The sequence below is a fragment of the Botrytis byssoidea genome, assembly GCF_014898295.1.
Source record: "Botrytis byssoidea strain MUCL 94 chromosome Unknown BBYS_019, whole genome shotgun sequence".
In the NCBI taxonomy this organism is placed as follows: domain Eukaryota; kingdom Fungi; phylum Ascomycota; class Leotiomycetes; order Helotiales; family Sclerotiniaceae; genus Botrytis; species Botrytis byssoidea.
In genome coordinates, this window is record NW_024065860.1 from 276295 (window position 1) to 291295 (window position 15001).

At 43.9% G+C, this 15001-nt stretch overlaps 5 protein-coding genes across 5 annotated transcripts; 1 reads left to right on the forward strand and 4 right to left on the reverse strand.

Moving 5' to 3' along the window:
* Nucleotides 1–2972: 2972 nt before the first annotated feature.
* On the forward strand, nucleotides 2973–3294 carry EAE97_008759 (uncharacterized protein; the record flags this gene model as incomplete). Its single annotated transcript, XM_038879274.1, has 2 exons — nucleotides 2973–3040; nucleotides 3066–3294. The coding sequence occupies 2 exons, from the start codon at nucleotides 2973–2975 to the stop codon at nucleotides 3292–3294; spliced, it is 297 nt and encodes a 98-aa protein (XP_038729785.1).
* Nucleotides 3295–4258: 964 nt separating this feature from the next.
* EAE97_008760 (uncharacterized protein) lies at nucleotides 4259–5693 on the reverse strand (the record flags this gene model as incomplete). The annotated part of the gene is made up of 2 exons (XM_038879275.1): nucleotides 4259–4961; nucleotides 5019–5693. 2 exons carry the CDS (start codon nucleotides 5691–5693, stop codon nucleotides 4536–4538), a joined length of 1101 nt encoding a protein of 366 aa, XP_038729786.1. The 3' UTR covers nucleotides 4259–4535.
* A 44-nt stretch (nucleotides 5694–5737) lies between these two features.
* EAE97_008761 (uncharacterized protein) lies at nucleotides 5738–5986 on the reverse strand (the record flags this gene model as incomplete). Its single annotated transcript, XM_038879276.1, has 1 exon — nucleotides 5738–5986. The coding sequence occupies one exon, from the start codon at nucleotides 5984–5986 to the stop codon at nucleotides 5738–5740; it is 249 nt and encodes an 82-aa protein (XP_038729787.1).
* A 2287-nt stretch (nucleotides 5987–8273) lies between these two features.
* Nucleotides 8274–10470, reverse strand: EAE97_008762 (uncharacterized protein; the record flags this gene model as incomplete). Its single annotated transcript, XM_038879277.1, has 2 exons — nucleotides 8274–10288; nucleotides 10353–10470. The coding sequence occupies 2 exons, from the start codon at nucleotides 10468–10470 to the stop codon at nucleotides 8274–8276; spliced, it is 2133 nt and encodes a 710-aa protein (XP_038729788.1).
* A 977-nt stretch (nucleotides 10471–11447) lies between these two features.
* Nucleotides 11448–14275, reverse strand: EAE97_008763 (uncharacterized protein; the record flags this gene model as incomplete). Its single annotated transcript, XM_038879278.1, has 3 exons — nucleotides 11448–12339; nucleotides 12388–12505; nucleotides 12553–14275. 3 exons carry the CDS (start codon nucleotides 14273–14275, stop codon nucleotides 11448–11450), a joined length of 2733 nt encoding a protein of 910 aa, XP_038729789.1.
* Nucleotides 14276–15001: the final 726 nt, after the last annotated feature.

Below are 15001 nucleotides of genomic sequence, written 5' to 3' on the forward strand. Positions count from 1 at the left end.
GCAGGAAGCGCAGGAAGAGAAGGGAGGAGATAAGCGATGATAATAATAATGACGATGAATCAATCTACGGAGTACTTGGCTAGGTACTTTTAGATAGATCGCTTAGTAAGTACAAAAAGTAGATTTGACTTGTCTGACTGACTGACGGACTGGTTGATTGATTGATTGATTGACTGGCTGTTTGACTGAGACTGAGACTGACTTGACTGATTGAGTGACTGATTGATTGATTGACTGATTGACTGACTGGAGACTTTAATGATAATTGGTATCAGCTTTATGAAAAGGGAGGGAAACCTGGAGTATTAAACTCTCCTCTTGTGTTTACTATCTAATGGTCACTAGTTTGCAGATCGGATAAGCTTTTGGGCATTGAGAAACGATTAAGTGCGAAAGTACGTCAATTGTTGTCAATGGATCTACCCAATCCAAGGCTTGGAATCAATCAAAGCTAAGAAGATTGGACAGAACAGATTAGATTAGAAAGTTAAATCATGGAAATACATATCTCGGTACTCGAGTAAGAGAAAAGGAAAGGAAGTTCTCATTCGTTTTGTCTGCTTGTATTTGCAGCAATGAATTATCAACACATGGCTGTGCTGCGCTGTACTGTGCTGTATTGTATTGTATTGGATTGTATTGTACGAAGTATTGTACTTGCCTACTTTTACTCACTGACTTTACTGTATTCGATTGTCTTCCGTATATCGTATCACATATCATCATTCGGATAATATGCAAAAGCGACCCTGATCCATTCTTTTTCAACCCATCTTTTCCATCTTTTCCATCCATCCATCCATCCATCCATACATACATACATACACACCCTTGAACGCCTTGAGGAACTTCCTTCGAGAAGGCTTACGAAGGGAGTCAAGGGACGGTAGCTTAGTACTTTGCCAGGATGAGGTGAAAGGATGATGATGTTGTTTATTTTGGTATGTGGAGAATCAAGATAATCTCTGTATCAGCTGGATCTGTATCCGTCACAGCTTATTCCCCAGTCACACACTTCTTTTTCCTAATATGGTGATTCTTCTTCAACGGTTATGGAGTGCTCTATCTGCCAATTTATTATACTTTCCTACATTCGCCTAAGGATTTAATCATTATCATCATTATATCATTCAGAATCACATGATTGATTACACGATTGTATGGTCATTGTTTTTGCTTGCGTGCGTGTCGTTGTCGAGTTGTTCGTCTTATACTGTGAATCTGTGATGAGATGATCTTCTCTTTGCATAACCTTCTTCTTCTTTGGCTCAGCTCGTCCGTTGAGAGGAGAGAGATAAAAGTTACGTTATGTACTACAGTACCTGCCTAAATACGTACTTAGTCTGTACTTCATATGTTGCCTACTTCCTCGCTACTCCTATACATATACATAGGGACGCACTACGAGGTATGTGATACTAACTGCATCCTTATTATTCATGAACTTGACCGGAAGTCCGGATACACAACTGGGAGGTGGGTGTGTGTGCATATAGATATGAATATCAACCTATTCAATCTCACTGAAATCTCAGCCGGTAACCACTTTGAAGGTGGTCGAGGTGGTGTTCATCCATCCTGTTGTGTCTGTGTCTGTGTTCGTACCAAGCCATTTATTGTCCTATCAATTGATTTCTCATTACTGTACTACTTTGCAGAATACGCAGAAAGAGAAGGAGTCAATCTCGCCCTATATCCACCTTCCTGTTGTATGAGCTGAAGTGAAATTGAATGCTGTACTAGTACTACCTCGACTACTAAATTGCCGGATGGATACCTACCTAGGAACATCATGTACATTGGTACATTGGTATATTGGTAACTGACATTGGTGCATCTTGGGATCTTGGGATCTTGGGATCTTGGGCGTTTTGACGGATTTTTTTTAATTCAATGCGGTCCTGTGGGTCATGAAATCCTTCATGCTTCATCCAAATGTCTTTTATCTGCATTTTGATCTTTTCCTTCCCTATCACGAGAAAACTCTTTGGCCACGTCAGTCAACTGATCCGCTATGTTGATTTTTTTTCTGATCTTTCATTTGTTTCATCAATTTCATGGTTAGGTTGTCGCGCCTGTTGGGCGTAGAGTTTTTCTTACTGCACGAAATAATTACCCGAAATTGAAATTCAACAAAAGGTCAATCATCAATTAATGATTTCCGACCGAGGTCCTTTTTTTCTTGACAAACTTTTTTCCTTTGATTTTTTTTGGAAAATGGATATGGATATGGATATCGATATCGATATGGTCTGATTTTGAAAAGACATCTTCCCTTGCCCTTGTTTGTATTTGATTATCTTATATGAAACTTTCAAGCAGCTTCCAAAATTTTGCAGTTACATGATTAAATCGTAGTCAAGGAAAGTCATGACCCTTGTAGTATCAAGGATAAAGATGCTGATTTTCCGGCATCTTGTACGGGGAAACTTGAGATTCTCCACATCTCATACAAATCCGACCAAGGATAGCCTCACAACTCCCAAATACAATCCTGTCGCATGTTTTTCATTTCCTTTACGATACAAACCCACAAACCCACAAACCAAGGGTCTTTTGAAAAAGGCTTAAGTTGGGATCAGCAGAGCTCTCTGACTCACCTCACCATGGATTAACCTTGAAAAGCTCAGAGCAATCAAAGTAATCAAATATGTTTTGCTTACAACAGTTTGCATGTCAGACTTTTACCTTCTTCCCCACGGTATCACATTCAACCTTTCCGTCCCAAAACGCCAAAGAGCTGAAGAGGCTCCTGCAAGTGTATGCTTAGGGAATACTGTTATCAGTGGGATATGATAGGACAGAAAATGTCCAAGGTGATCCACTCTCCAGGTACCAAGCAAGTTCAAACTTCCTCATTTGTTCTCGAAGAAGCATGACATCTCAAAAATTATCTTCGCATCTCGCCTCGTCGGAAATGTAATGTGCAAATCGACGATCGTTGCATTTCTGCCCAGGTGTGATGGTCAAATATGCCCGGAAGAAACGTGATAGCTCATTTCCTGCGTCGCACCAGAAACCTCTTTGGTTACATTCCGCGGTCTGTATCTCCAATCCCTATACAGGATCAAGAAGGGATGGCAATTGGCAGATAAGACATGTCACGATCGTGTCGGTACTGGCATGCCAAGATCCTCGCATTGCTTATCTCGTGGATCGGCTAGGACCGACTTAGTGCGAGAATCTGGGGTTCGCGAGGTCCTCGTGAACTGGTCGGCTTACCATTTGGGAGAATGGGGGACTGTTCGTGATGAGGCTGTGTGCAGTTTTGTACCACCAATCAGATTGGTGTGAAGGTTGGGGCTTATAGTACAGAGGAACAACTGGTGTCAAAGATTGTCCTCGTGATGATATTTCACGTGATATGCGATGTCTTTTCGTTGAGCTCTCATGTCTTTACTCAAAAGTCTTGATCCAACTTTCGATTTTGTTGATACCTAGGTAAAATTCTGTAGTATGTAAGATACTATAAGAATAGTAATACACATCGTCTAATATGTTGGCAATAAGATACCTTTCCTAAATGACCCAAACGATTCAATTTTAGCTTCACAGATTCCAATCAAAGAGCTAGAGAGTTGTGAGGGCAACACGTATAAGTGTTGATATCCTTGCTCTTCCCTTGCTTTTCTGTCTTGCTCAATAACATATGTAACTGCATATATAGAATAAAGTATAAAAATCTTTCCACCTCTTAAAAAGTCCTCTTCAGTTTAGAGTAGATGTACCTAGATATACAGCATTAGCTGTAATGCTTGGGAAATGTGAAAGTAGATATTGCCAATTTTTCCTCAAGTCGGCAATTGAAGTTACTGGGAAATCCCCGGATAGGGTAGCTGGTTTGGGTTGAGAAGGCTGCTTTTTATCTTGAGAGGATAAAAATGCTCGTGTTGTAAATCTGATCTCGTGGTTGTTTTATCATGTAATTGAAGGTCTCTAAGTATGATATTGTTTGATTTGATAGTGTCAAATTTTCAATGGTAGGCTATATGTTACTGGTCATGATTGGGGTATTATGCAATATATAGTCTGGAATCTTTGTTTGGATGGGAGGTTTAGATGGGACTGGGATTGTATCGTCTCAAATACTCGGAATGGTGGGATTGTGAGGTGGTGGTGTTATGTTTGATGGGACGAGGATGTAGAAGAACGATTGTTTGATATGATCTGATAGTGCCATATGATCTGACGGTCGTTGCACAGCCCTAGTTGTGGTTGGTAAATGATATTGTATTAGGTTGGTATACATTTCTACATTCAATATCTTACATTCTATCCTCTACAATACCCTCTCCAAATTACCCCATCCTCTCACCTCTACGAAGAACACACCAGAGTAGAATTAACCCCATATGTCGCATTCATGCTCGGCGAAAAATCCATCAAAGGCTGCACCATGTAACACCCCATCCCCAAATCCACCGCCGTCTCAAAACCACAACTTCTCGCAATCCCCTTGAGCGTATACGTAGTACCGTTCTCAGCACTCTCGCTATAGATATTCCACCCCGCGACATGCGTCGCGCCATTCCAACTCATGTACGCGGTTCCGTTGTGCAAAACCACAAGCTGCGGCGCCGTCTTGGGCTCGCCGTACCAAGATGCCTTTTGGGCCCGGTAGGTCGCGACGTCGTTGTCGGCGCCGAAAGTGGCTTGCCATTCGCGAGGATGGGGAGCTGGCCGTAGGACATGAAGCGGCTGGTGGCGTTTTGCTGATTGGGGAGGTAGTCGAAAGAGCCCCAGGAGTCGCTGAAGAGAGAAGAGGATTCGTTGTAGGTGTTCAGCGAGAGGGGGTGGTAGCTTTTGCTCGCGGGCAGCTCGAGATAAAACTCGCGTCCGACGGTGGGTGCGGTGTTTTGAGCATTTCCTCCGGTAGCACCGGCGTAGTCGTGGTTGCCGAAGTTGGAGAATATGATAAAGTTTTCATCGAAATCGTGCACGCGAGTGTGGTATTGCCAGCTCTGTGTTTGAGACGAATTAGCAAGTGGTCAATAGGAGTTGAGTGAGATTGGACTTACAAAGGTGGCTTCTTCTGGGACGGCACCAAAGTCTCCACCATAGATACCATTGTAGTTCCAAACAATATCGCCACTTGATCGATCAATGGCAAAAACATCCCAAGTATGTCTCCCACTAACCAAAAGCTTATCCGTACCATACGGAGAAACAGAATTGATATGAACGTAATCCCACGTAACGCTTTCATTAGCCGCCATATCCGTCAACGGCAACTGGGACGCATTCAACGGGATATGATCCAGCGAGCTCCATTTCCAAATCGACTCCGAAGTCGCAATATCGATCTCGTGAATCTGCGCATCGAGGAGATATCCCTCGGCGGAACCATTCACGGAGCTCAAATCCATTTGCGTAAGATTGTAAACCGTCACCAGCAACGTTCCCCACGGCGTCAAGTACTGTTCGTTATAATCGATATCGCAATCGTGCGGAACACCCGCTTGAACATGAATTCCCAAGTGGGGACACACCACCGCAGCAGGCTCATAGTGTTTATCTAGAACCGTCAGGTTTCCATACCCGATACTCGCATTTTGGCCCTCCAACACATAGCCATTCCAATACGTCAAATAGTCCGATCCATTCAGCGACTGGAACTGGATATTGGAATACTGCACCGGGCTCAACGGATCGGATTTCGGTCCCTGCCATACGAGATCGCCCCAACTGGACATCAAGAGGGGCGCGGTGTCTTTTGTCGCATTTGCACCGGCGAAATTCACGGGGGTGAGTGCGATGGAGCCGGGCTCGAGGGCCTCGCCGTTCCAGAGGATTTCGAATACGGGGGGTGCGCTTCAGGTGCCGTTTGGTAGATGTGCCAGGGCCAGGTGGCGTCGTCGGTGGAGTTGTCGAAGAGAACGGATGGGCGACAGGGTAGGAGGGGGACGGGTGTAGGTGCGTTGTTGTAGGTTGCTGATGTAAGAGAGGCGGATAGGATGGTGAAGATGGAAAGCGTAGCGAGAGACATGATGTTTGGGGAGATGGGCATGGATTAGGAAATTTGTCGTTCTTGGGGAGTATATATACTCTTGTGTATGTATGTAAATTGCCATGGCATTGTGGGGGTCCTTGGAAGCGTAAGTGTATTCTTGGATAGTTGAGAACGGGAGATGAACATACCTCCCTTACTCAATAGCGGGCTTTACCCATGTGCATAGATGCTCATGCTTGGAGCCAAGATATAACATGGTATACACATACATACATAGTATACTTATCTTAACCTCAAATAAGCCTTTCACATAAGCTCCACCCGGGAGAAACCCTCTTCCATCCCATGATTTTCCTCTCTCTGTAAAGAAATCCACACACGTCGCAATCTATCTGAATCAATCATGACCCATTTTCCTTTCTTCAGTATCTAGAAGCGTTCGATGTTTACAGAATCCAGAAGTGATATATCGTTCTCAACTTCAATATCGAGGATTATCTGGATGTTTTTCCGAATCTTTACCAGCACTGACTCAAGCATCTAAATCGTATCTCAAGCTTGATTAGCCCTTCACACACGACTCACATCAATATACAATAATGATAGCCTACAAAGAACTTTTACGGAACTGACCAGTGTGTCGGGACCGAACAGCTGCTTGGTTGGATGAGTAAGCATTGATGGTTGTGGATGGGGTGGACATGTGGATCCGCTAATTCTCTCGCGTAGGTTACTCGTTTCGAGAAGATGTACCGTGAAGATGCCGGCAGTGAAAGCTTGTCTGTAGGTAGGAACTTCGATACGGATGCATATGTGTTCCGCTTGCTTGCGATTCTTTTGGAGGATTAGTTCTCGGAGTTACGCTTTTCTTTTTATGGTCTCGGCAATTGTTTTTGGGATTTTAAGGTGTGGTGGAGGATTGGGACGGTAGAGGGATTGGTTGGGTGGAGGCTTTGGTGGGAGGGAAGGGGAATAGATTTTAGATTATAGGGGAGGGAGTCTGGGAATTTTCTTCCCCCAACAGAATCGAGGGGGTTAGAGATGATGTAAGTCGCTTGCTCATTTTTTGGCCGGGTCATTTTTTGCTCACATCCGCGATATTACTTAATGTTCAAACTATACATCTGATTCTTTCACTAGTCCAGCTTCGTAGCATCGATGACTTACTTTGTGATTTTATGCTAGATACAATTCTATATATCCCACCCTATATTATGTCATCTCCAGCAACACACATATACCAAAGTAAACACCACACTCTTTTCCCGGAAAAATAAACATCGCAGTCGATTTCACACATGTACGGTGTAGCATTTCCATATGGTTCGTGAAGCATTGATGGATAGTAAACGGTATTATGTCGCAAGAATATACAATACATTTTGAATAACTATCTCAACGCACATTTGAAAATAATGCTACTTATCCCCTTTCACCAAGTGGAAGGTGCACTTACACTGCATACATCTACGACCCCAAACAGCGAGGTGTTTCGCGAATATAGTGAATCAGATACACTCTATGTCTATAGGAACCGACAGAGTACGAAGGACCGCAATGTAATTGAGTATTGTATATTATTCTCTAACAGAATTCGATCCTCGAATTCTATCTCCGAGGAAAAAGAAGAAGATCGAGTGTTTGACGCCGCATAGATGGCTGGAGAAATGTCCATTTTTATTATCAGGAACCTTTTTCTTGTATTACATTAGAAGCCCGGGTGTAGTCATGATTCATTAAGCTACGAGATGGGAATCTTGATTTCGATATTAATGTGTATGTGATGGAGAGAAATAAGGTCTCTAATCATCTACCAACCCAACACCTTGTCATCATAGTCATTTTATCGCAGTTTTTATACCGCAAAACTAATGCGTGATAGACTCATATACCCAACAAATGAACTTTCACTACTGGTAGTCCGAAGAACAAAATGAAAGCAAAAGAAGAAACCCTGTATTCCACTGATAAAAGTAAATATATTGGTATTAGTATTGATATCTATATCTATATCTATATTTAATCCCCATTTCTCCTCTTCATGATATCATCATCTCATCTAGGAGCAAGTAAGTTGTTACTACTTGTCATTTCGTTTCATCCATTTCCATCCTCTCATCTTCCAAAGCCAACCAGCCAGTTAGCCAAGCAGCAAGCCAATGCCAAAATATGCAATAACTAGAACGCCATTGCAATGCTATTAATCCCATTTCACACCCACTCCCAAATTTATGCTTTTGATCCCATACCATCCCATCCACGCACACCATATAACAATTAGCCCACTAGGAAATAAACCTCAAACTCAAACTCAACGCGAGATTCATGCAACTACCGCACCGCTCTGAAACCTCATTCCCAATACCCAACTACCCTCAAAATCCACTCCTCTTCTGACTCTCGTACCAGCTTTCTTCCAAACCGCCATCCCAAGTCCAATATCCGCAACGAAAAGTTGCCATTCCCCACTCGCTTTCGCGTTTACACTTGTAATTCCTAATCCTGATTTCTCCTCGTCACCAACTCCCTCACCCATACTCATAGCTTCTAACAGACCTTTCTTAGGTGCTCCCATTGCAACGACATATCGCGCGTGAATATATAATTTTCGTCCATCGATTACACTGACCTTTCCACTCGTGGGATCAATACCCGTAGGAACATCAATGGCGAGAACTGATGCTTTACTTCGGTTGGCCCACTCAATGAGTTCGTAAGCTGCAGCCTGATCACCGGTTCGTAATTCTTCGAATGACATTGTGAGACCAAGAAGACCATCTATAATGAGATCGATAGGTGCGCCTGATGTTTTAATGAAATCAAGAAGTTCGGTCTTGGTAAAAACTTTACCACCAAAACTGCGGAAAACCTTGATTTGGCATCTAAGCCCAACTAAAAGTTCGGAATCACGTTCAAGACCGAGGATGCAAACCACAACGTTAAGACCGTGATTTCGGAGGTGTCGACCTGCTGCTACAGCTCGGAGTCCACTCTTATTGTTCCCGGCGAAGACTATAACCGTTGGAACAGTAGACTTCTTGCCTTGGGTTAAACCACGACCTCCAGTGTTCACAGCCGATAATCCAACTTCAGCAATACCACGACCTGCATTCTCAGTCATCATATCTTCGGTGAGGCCAAGTTCAGCATCTGCGATATTCTCCAGGTTAAGCATCTGTAGCGCAGAGATAGGTTCACATCGACGATCTGAAGGAACAAGATACAACATAGGCTTTGACGGCGCCACTGAAATATTTCGTGATGGTTGGGAGCTTGGAACAGTGCTTCCTTTGCGTGAAATAGGTCTGTGATGATTACCTATTTTACTCTCTGGTCTTCGTGCACGAGAGTTTCTGCCACTCCCTGAACCTCTTTGACTACTTATTTCTTGAATGTCGGTATCATCAGCGTCACTCTTCCAAAGTTCGGGAGCCTTTGTCGCACCGTTTGGCGTTTCCAAAACGTTCTCGGTAGGATGAAGATTCTTTCCACCGTACGTTCCGGGCTTTGCCTTGGGTAAGCGATTGTGTCCGACTAGGCGGTCTGATTCTGCTATAGCATCCTCTGCCTGCATTTGGTTGAAAACAGATTTCTTGTCAAATTTTGCCAAACTACTAGCAAAGTCAAAATCTCCCATCTCTTGCACGTCGGTTGCTTCTTCAGTAGCCCATCCGTTCTCGTCCATATTCCTGTTACCCCTTCTTTGAGACTTTTTCAATGTTGCAAATGGTTGAAATGAAGTAACCGGTTCTAGCAAAGGAGTTTGTCTCCAACCTTTTGATCCGGGGGCATTTTTCGAAGGGCCAACGATCGGCTCCTGGAAGACACGTTCTACAGGCTTCTTTCCTTGATTCTTTCTCCTGCGAGTTCGTTGCCGTCCTGATTTGGCCAAAGCCGGCTCTACTGACAACCCAGCTAGTTCTGTATCGAGTTCTTCCAAATTCTCCGCTTCTTCATGCTCCAGCTCTGCCTGATCGTGCACTTCCTGACTTGTCAAACTATCGGGCAAGGTGGATGAAGTATTCTGTTCTTTACGCCTGTTCTCGCGACCAACAATAGTTCGCGCTGAACCATCGCGTTCCATCGAAGCACTCTCCAATTGAGGATGTGATTGAATCGATGCTGCAGGAGAAGCTACCGATCCCGGTCTCCTTCCCATGCTCAGAATCGCCGGATCCTCAAACTTTTTCGCAGCCGACGCAGGTACAACCGCTGGCTTCTGTTGTATAACCGGAGAGGGCGGCTTGACATTTTCATTCCGAGCCTCAATCAATTCCGTAATTTCCGCCGCATTAATTGTAAACTCAGGAACATATTTGCCATTAGACGGGCATGTAACTATGAGACACTCAGTGTTAGCCAATGCAATGAATTCGTTTGCTAACGTTACGTGGGCACCAACCTTCTCGTAAAGTCAAGCTTTTACCCGGTTCGATACTACTGACAATACCTCGCAATTGTGCACCGGGTGGAGAACTTAACGTCACCAACATGGTAAGCCCAATAAATTGGTTCGACATGTTGGGCTTCGTTTCTTTGGCAGTTCACCACTGGCTGGGAAGATAGTTTCGCGATATGCAGTAAGAGAGGAAGGGTGGTATAAGCGCGTAGTTTTGGGTAAATAGCTCTCAATGAATGAAGATGGAAAGAGTTATTGGTGGAATAATGATTCAAAATGGGTGCAATGGATTTAAGAGAAAGTGTTTCTCGTGAAACAAACTTGACAGCTTTGTTAATTTTTCTTTCTGATGGTTGGGAGTTTGCAAGGGTAAGTAATAGCGAGGCGCGAGGTGAGACAAAAAAGTATATCGGGTTTTAGAGCTAGTGATAATAATCGCCGCCTCAAGAGATCATCCCCGCCGCCTTATCGATAGCCAGATAGGTAGCGCGGGGTGAATTTCAAGGTTTGTTAGGAAGGTTTCGTTGTAGATCCTGGCGAAACGTACTCACTAGGTAGGCAATCAATCATGTCATCAATATACCTAGGTAGACATGTACCTAGTAGGTAGCAAGAAAGAGCGCCATTATCATCAAATATATTTGAATCTACTCGCGGGCGATACTTTTGGTAATCATCCTAAGAAGTCCTAGATAGATGTGGTGAAGTAGTGCACATAGAGTAGGTAGGTATGTATTACATTATGAGAGACATTTTCGACATCAAACAGCCTGAGCATTCATTAAAGTATAAATACTCGAGTATCGCATGGGCAGTAAGTAGGTGATGGTGTTGGTTCGATTCGTATTAGCTTTTTTACAAGAAGTCCTTGTAATTTGTTCGTAAGTAAATTTAATACACATGAAGATGGAGGGTATAACTCGTACTCGTCTTTTCATCCCATACTTAACATTGGCGCCGTGCAGAGTCAATCCCATTTTTGCGGGTTCAGTACCTATTCATAGATCGCCTACCATATAAACCTCTACAGCCCAATCGAGCAAATCTAAGCAAATTCCAGTGACTCCTGCAACACCCCAAAATCTACCATCATGATTCTCATAGACGCCCGCCGCTTCTGAATTGGCGTGCCATTTCTTCCTCGTCCTCGTCGAAGAAATTATCGTCTTGCAATGGCTTGATAGGTTTTGTTGGTATCTTTGGTGGATCTGCTTTCGCAACTCTTGGGTGCGCCAAAGCTTTGTTGACACTATACAAGCTGTTGTAAAATTCTGCAACCCTTGGATGCGCCATTACTTTCTTTGGGTCGAAATTCTGAACCTCCAAGCCAGCTTGGCTTGTTGCCCGACTCAACGCAACATAAGCTTGTCCATTCTCGAACACTCTTTTCAAGTCAATCTTGACACGTTCCAGTGTTTGCCCTTGTGCTTTATGAATAGAAAGTGCCCAGGCAAGAATAAGAGGTAGTTGACTGCGCTGCGCCTGGACCTCTCCGTTAGGAAGTTCTATCTTCCAATCCTCTGGCTGAACAAGAAGATCTCTTACAGTTCCATCTGGAATGGAAAATCGTACCAATGGAAAAAGTCTTCCATGATTGGAGACGCCAGTGATGGGTAGCTCCTTGTTAGTCTGTTTGAACTTTGCGAGATCTGATTGGCGGTGGTTCTCTTCTTCGGCATCGGAAAGTTCTTTTTCGTTAAGTATATCTGGGTTGGCATCGTAGATCTCGAACGACTTTTCACTCATAAAAGCAACAACTTTCCCAAGTGATCCGTTTACCAGACCATCATCCATGTTTTTGATTAGCATGACTTGTGCTCCCTTCTTCAGTTCAATCGATTTAGGAGCCATCATGTTGGAAAGTAGTTTTTCCCTCATTCCTTCATCGGTAATTGACCCAGAGTCGACAGCCTCAAACCTGTACGCCTTGCCATGTAGGTTTCTCAGTCTGAATGTATTCGAATTCTCGACCTCATTTCGGGTTGGGAATCTAATGACAGTTAGTAATGAAAAGGGCTGGTACTGCACTTATACGCACAATTCTGTAGCTGTCAAGTCGTCTTCATAATTTATAGCGCGCTTCATTTCAACGAAGGCTTTTATGGTGTCTTGAGAGACCTTCCCCAGGCGCATCTCGTTTAACATATTTGCAAACACTACAAAGTGTTAGCCTAATTGAGTAGATATAACAGATCAAACTTACCAGGATCCTTTTGACGAAACACTTCTGTTAGACCAATTGTGTGATGAATTGCAGTTCCCCAGGTAGCAGCGTCAAATGCGAATTTGACACCTCTACTTTTTTGGTTGTAATCTGGAACGGGAGGGAGTTGGAAGAAATCCCCAGTAATCACAAGTTGTATACCTCCAAAAGGTCGGCCATTGTTACGCATTCCTCTGGCAATCTCTTCTAATTTATCGAACAAATCGCCATCAACCATAGAGATCTCATCAATGATCAAAACCTTAGTTCTTGTCCATCGAAGCTTAGCTTTGGTGTTTTTCTTTATTTTCTTTATAAGAGTAGGTACATCCTCCTTACCCAGTCCAATACCCCCAAAACTGTGCAGTGTCACGCCTCCAATATTACAGGCAGCTAAGCCTGTAGAAGCTGTGACAGCAACTCGGTCACCCTCGCGGACATACTTCTTTTTCAACGCAGCAATGATTGATCTCATCAAAACGGATTTTCCAGTACCCGCAGAACCAGTAAAAAAGACACTCTTGCCCTGATCCACAACGAGGTCCTTCACCCGAGTTTGCTCGTCAGTTAATTGAATTGGGGCTAATTTAGCAGTCTTTAAACGCCCATGGGATTCCGCCGCAGCCTTTTCAGCCTTGTCAATTTTTCTCTTCCGCATCTCCTTAACCACCCTCCTCTCTTCTGCAACCTTACTTGCGGTTGTGTTCCACGGCAAATGCTTATCTTTCTTGTCATGAGGCAGAGGGCTGAAATCCCACTCGCTTGGCTTTCCCTTTCCATTGGTAGGGCACTTGTTGACATAATGACCCGTCTTTTTACATTTGAAACAAACTGGGGCAGCAGATGAGCCAACCCCTTCGGAGTTTGATTCTTCGGCTTGTTCTTGTTTATGCGACACCTCATCTTGTTCTGACTTCTGCTGCAGCCATGGTAAAGTACGTCGTTTCGATTTTGGTGCCTCGTCATCCTCAACGACTATGGCAGACTTTGCCGCCAATTGCTCTCGCTCTCGCTCTCTTCGTTTTAGAGCTCCAGGCGGCGTTCCTTTATGTGCAGGTGGAGAGGACGACCAAGTTTGCGCGCTACTACTTGGCACACGTTGTACACTGAATCGTTCGCGGAATGGAGACGAAGGTATCGTTGGAAAGGTAGGCTTCGGGGGCGCTGCCATGGAAGCATTGGTAGACAGAGGTTGTGTAGGCAAAGTATAACTGTAATCAAAATCTATTTCATCGTCCTCGCTGAATTCGTCCGCTAGTTCCACAAGATCAAAGCTACTATTCTGGGTATCTCGGAATGCGTCCTCCCCGCTGAATAACGAACTCATACGAGAGCTGCCGACACTTGATATAACGGTCGATTGACTCTCCTTGGGCAACAGCTTCCCATTTGCTGAAGCTGGTCTCAAAGGTTGTACAAATCCGCCGATTGCCTGCGAAGGTTTGGGTTTCAATGATTCTTCAATGTTTCCATTTCTTGTCAAATTATTTGGCGTAACTGCTGCCTTTTTTGCATCGTTCTTCGCATTCGGAAGTGGAGGCTCCGTAGCCTTAGCTTTGACCGCTCGTTTTAACATCGCGTTTGCGATAGAAGAGTATAAAGCTCCTCGAATTGGTGCATCGGGTTTGTAAAATGTTGAATGAGGATGCGCTCTCCAGCGTTGCGCGAAAAGACTTCTAGTGAGTGAAGAAAGTGCTGGAGGAATGGTGCGGCCAAATGGCATAAAATCGTTTGGGGAAAGTGCGGATTGTTAGCAATGCATTTGGTTTCACCTCCTCCTGTTGTAGATCAGTAAATATAGTACGGTACTAGGTAAGTGACGAATCGAACAATCGAAAATTGTTTTGCCATGTCCTCGCGTCACGGGAAACCGCGTTGGGAAGGACCGCGTCGTATCAAATCAATCAATTTAGGTTACCCCACATTGATTTATGTAAGGGAATTTTATGGGGCAATTACCATAATTGTGTGTACTTTTGACAGTTTGAGTTTATTGGCATATCAATCGATCTCAACCTTATATTAGCCGGGAACCATTCAGTGGGCTAAGACCTCCCACAGCTAGAAACGCCGTTAGTTCACTTATTCATCTAATACTTAGGTAGTAGTGCCTACTTTGTAGGTAGGTTGTTTGGCCATCATATCTAACCTAACCGTGTGAACTTTCTCATACCATGTTTTCAAATATCAGCCTTACAAGACCCAGATACCATGATGCCATGATACCCCTCCCCCCCGGCGGAACATTCCAACCTTGAGGCATCTTCACTGATCTATTGATTCATCTATCGAGTCACAAAGCGATCTATTCCTGTTTCACCATCATAAATATAGAGTGGAGAGAGTCTGTAGTATTCATTGTTGATGTTTGACAGCATTCCTTTTTATGGGTAGCTGTGAATGCTTCTAGCTCTACAGTGCCCTCATCCCATTTTGGCTACCTGCCTGC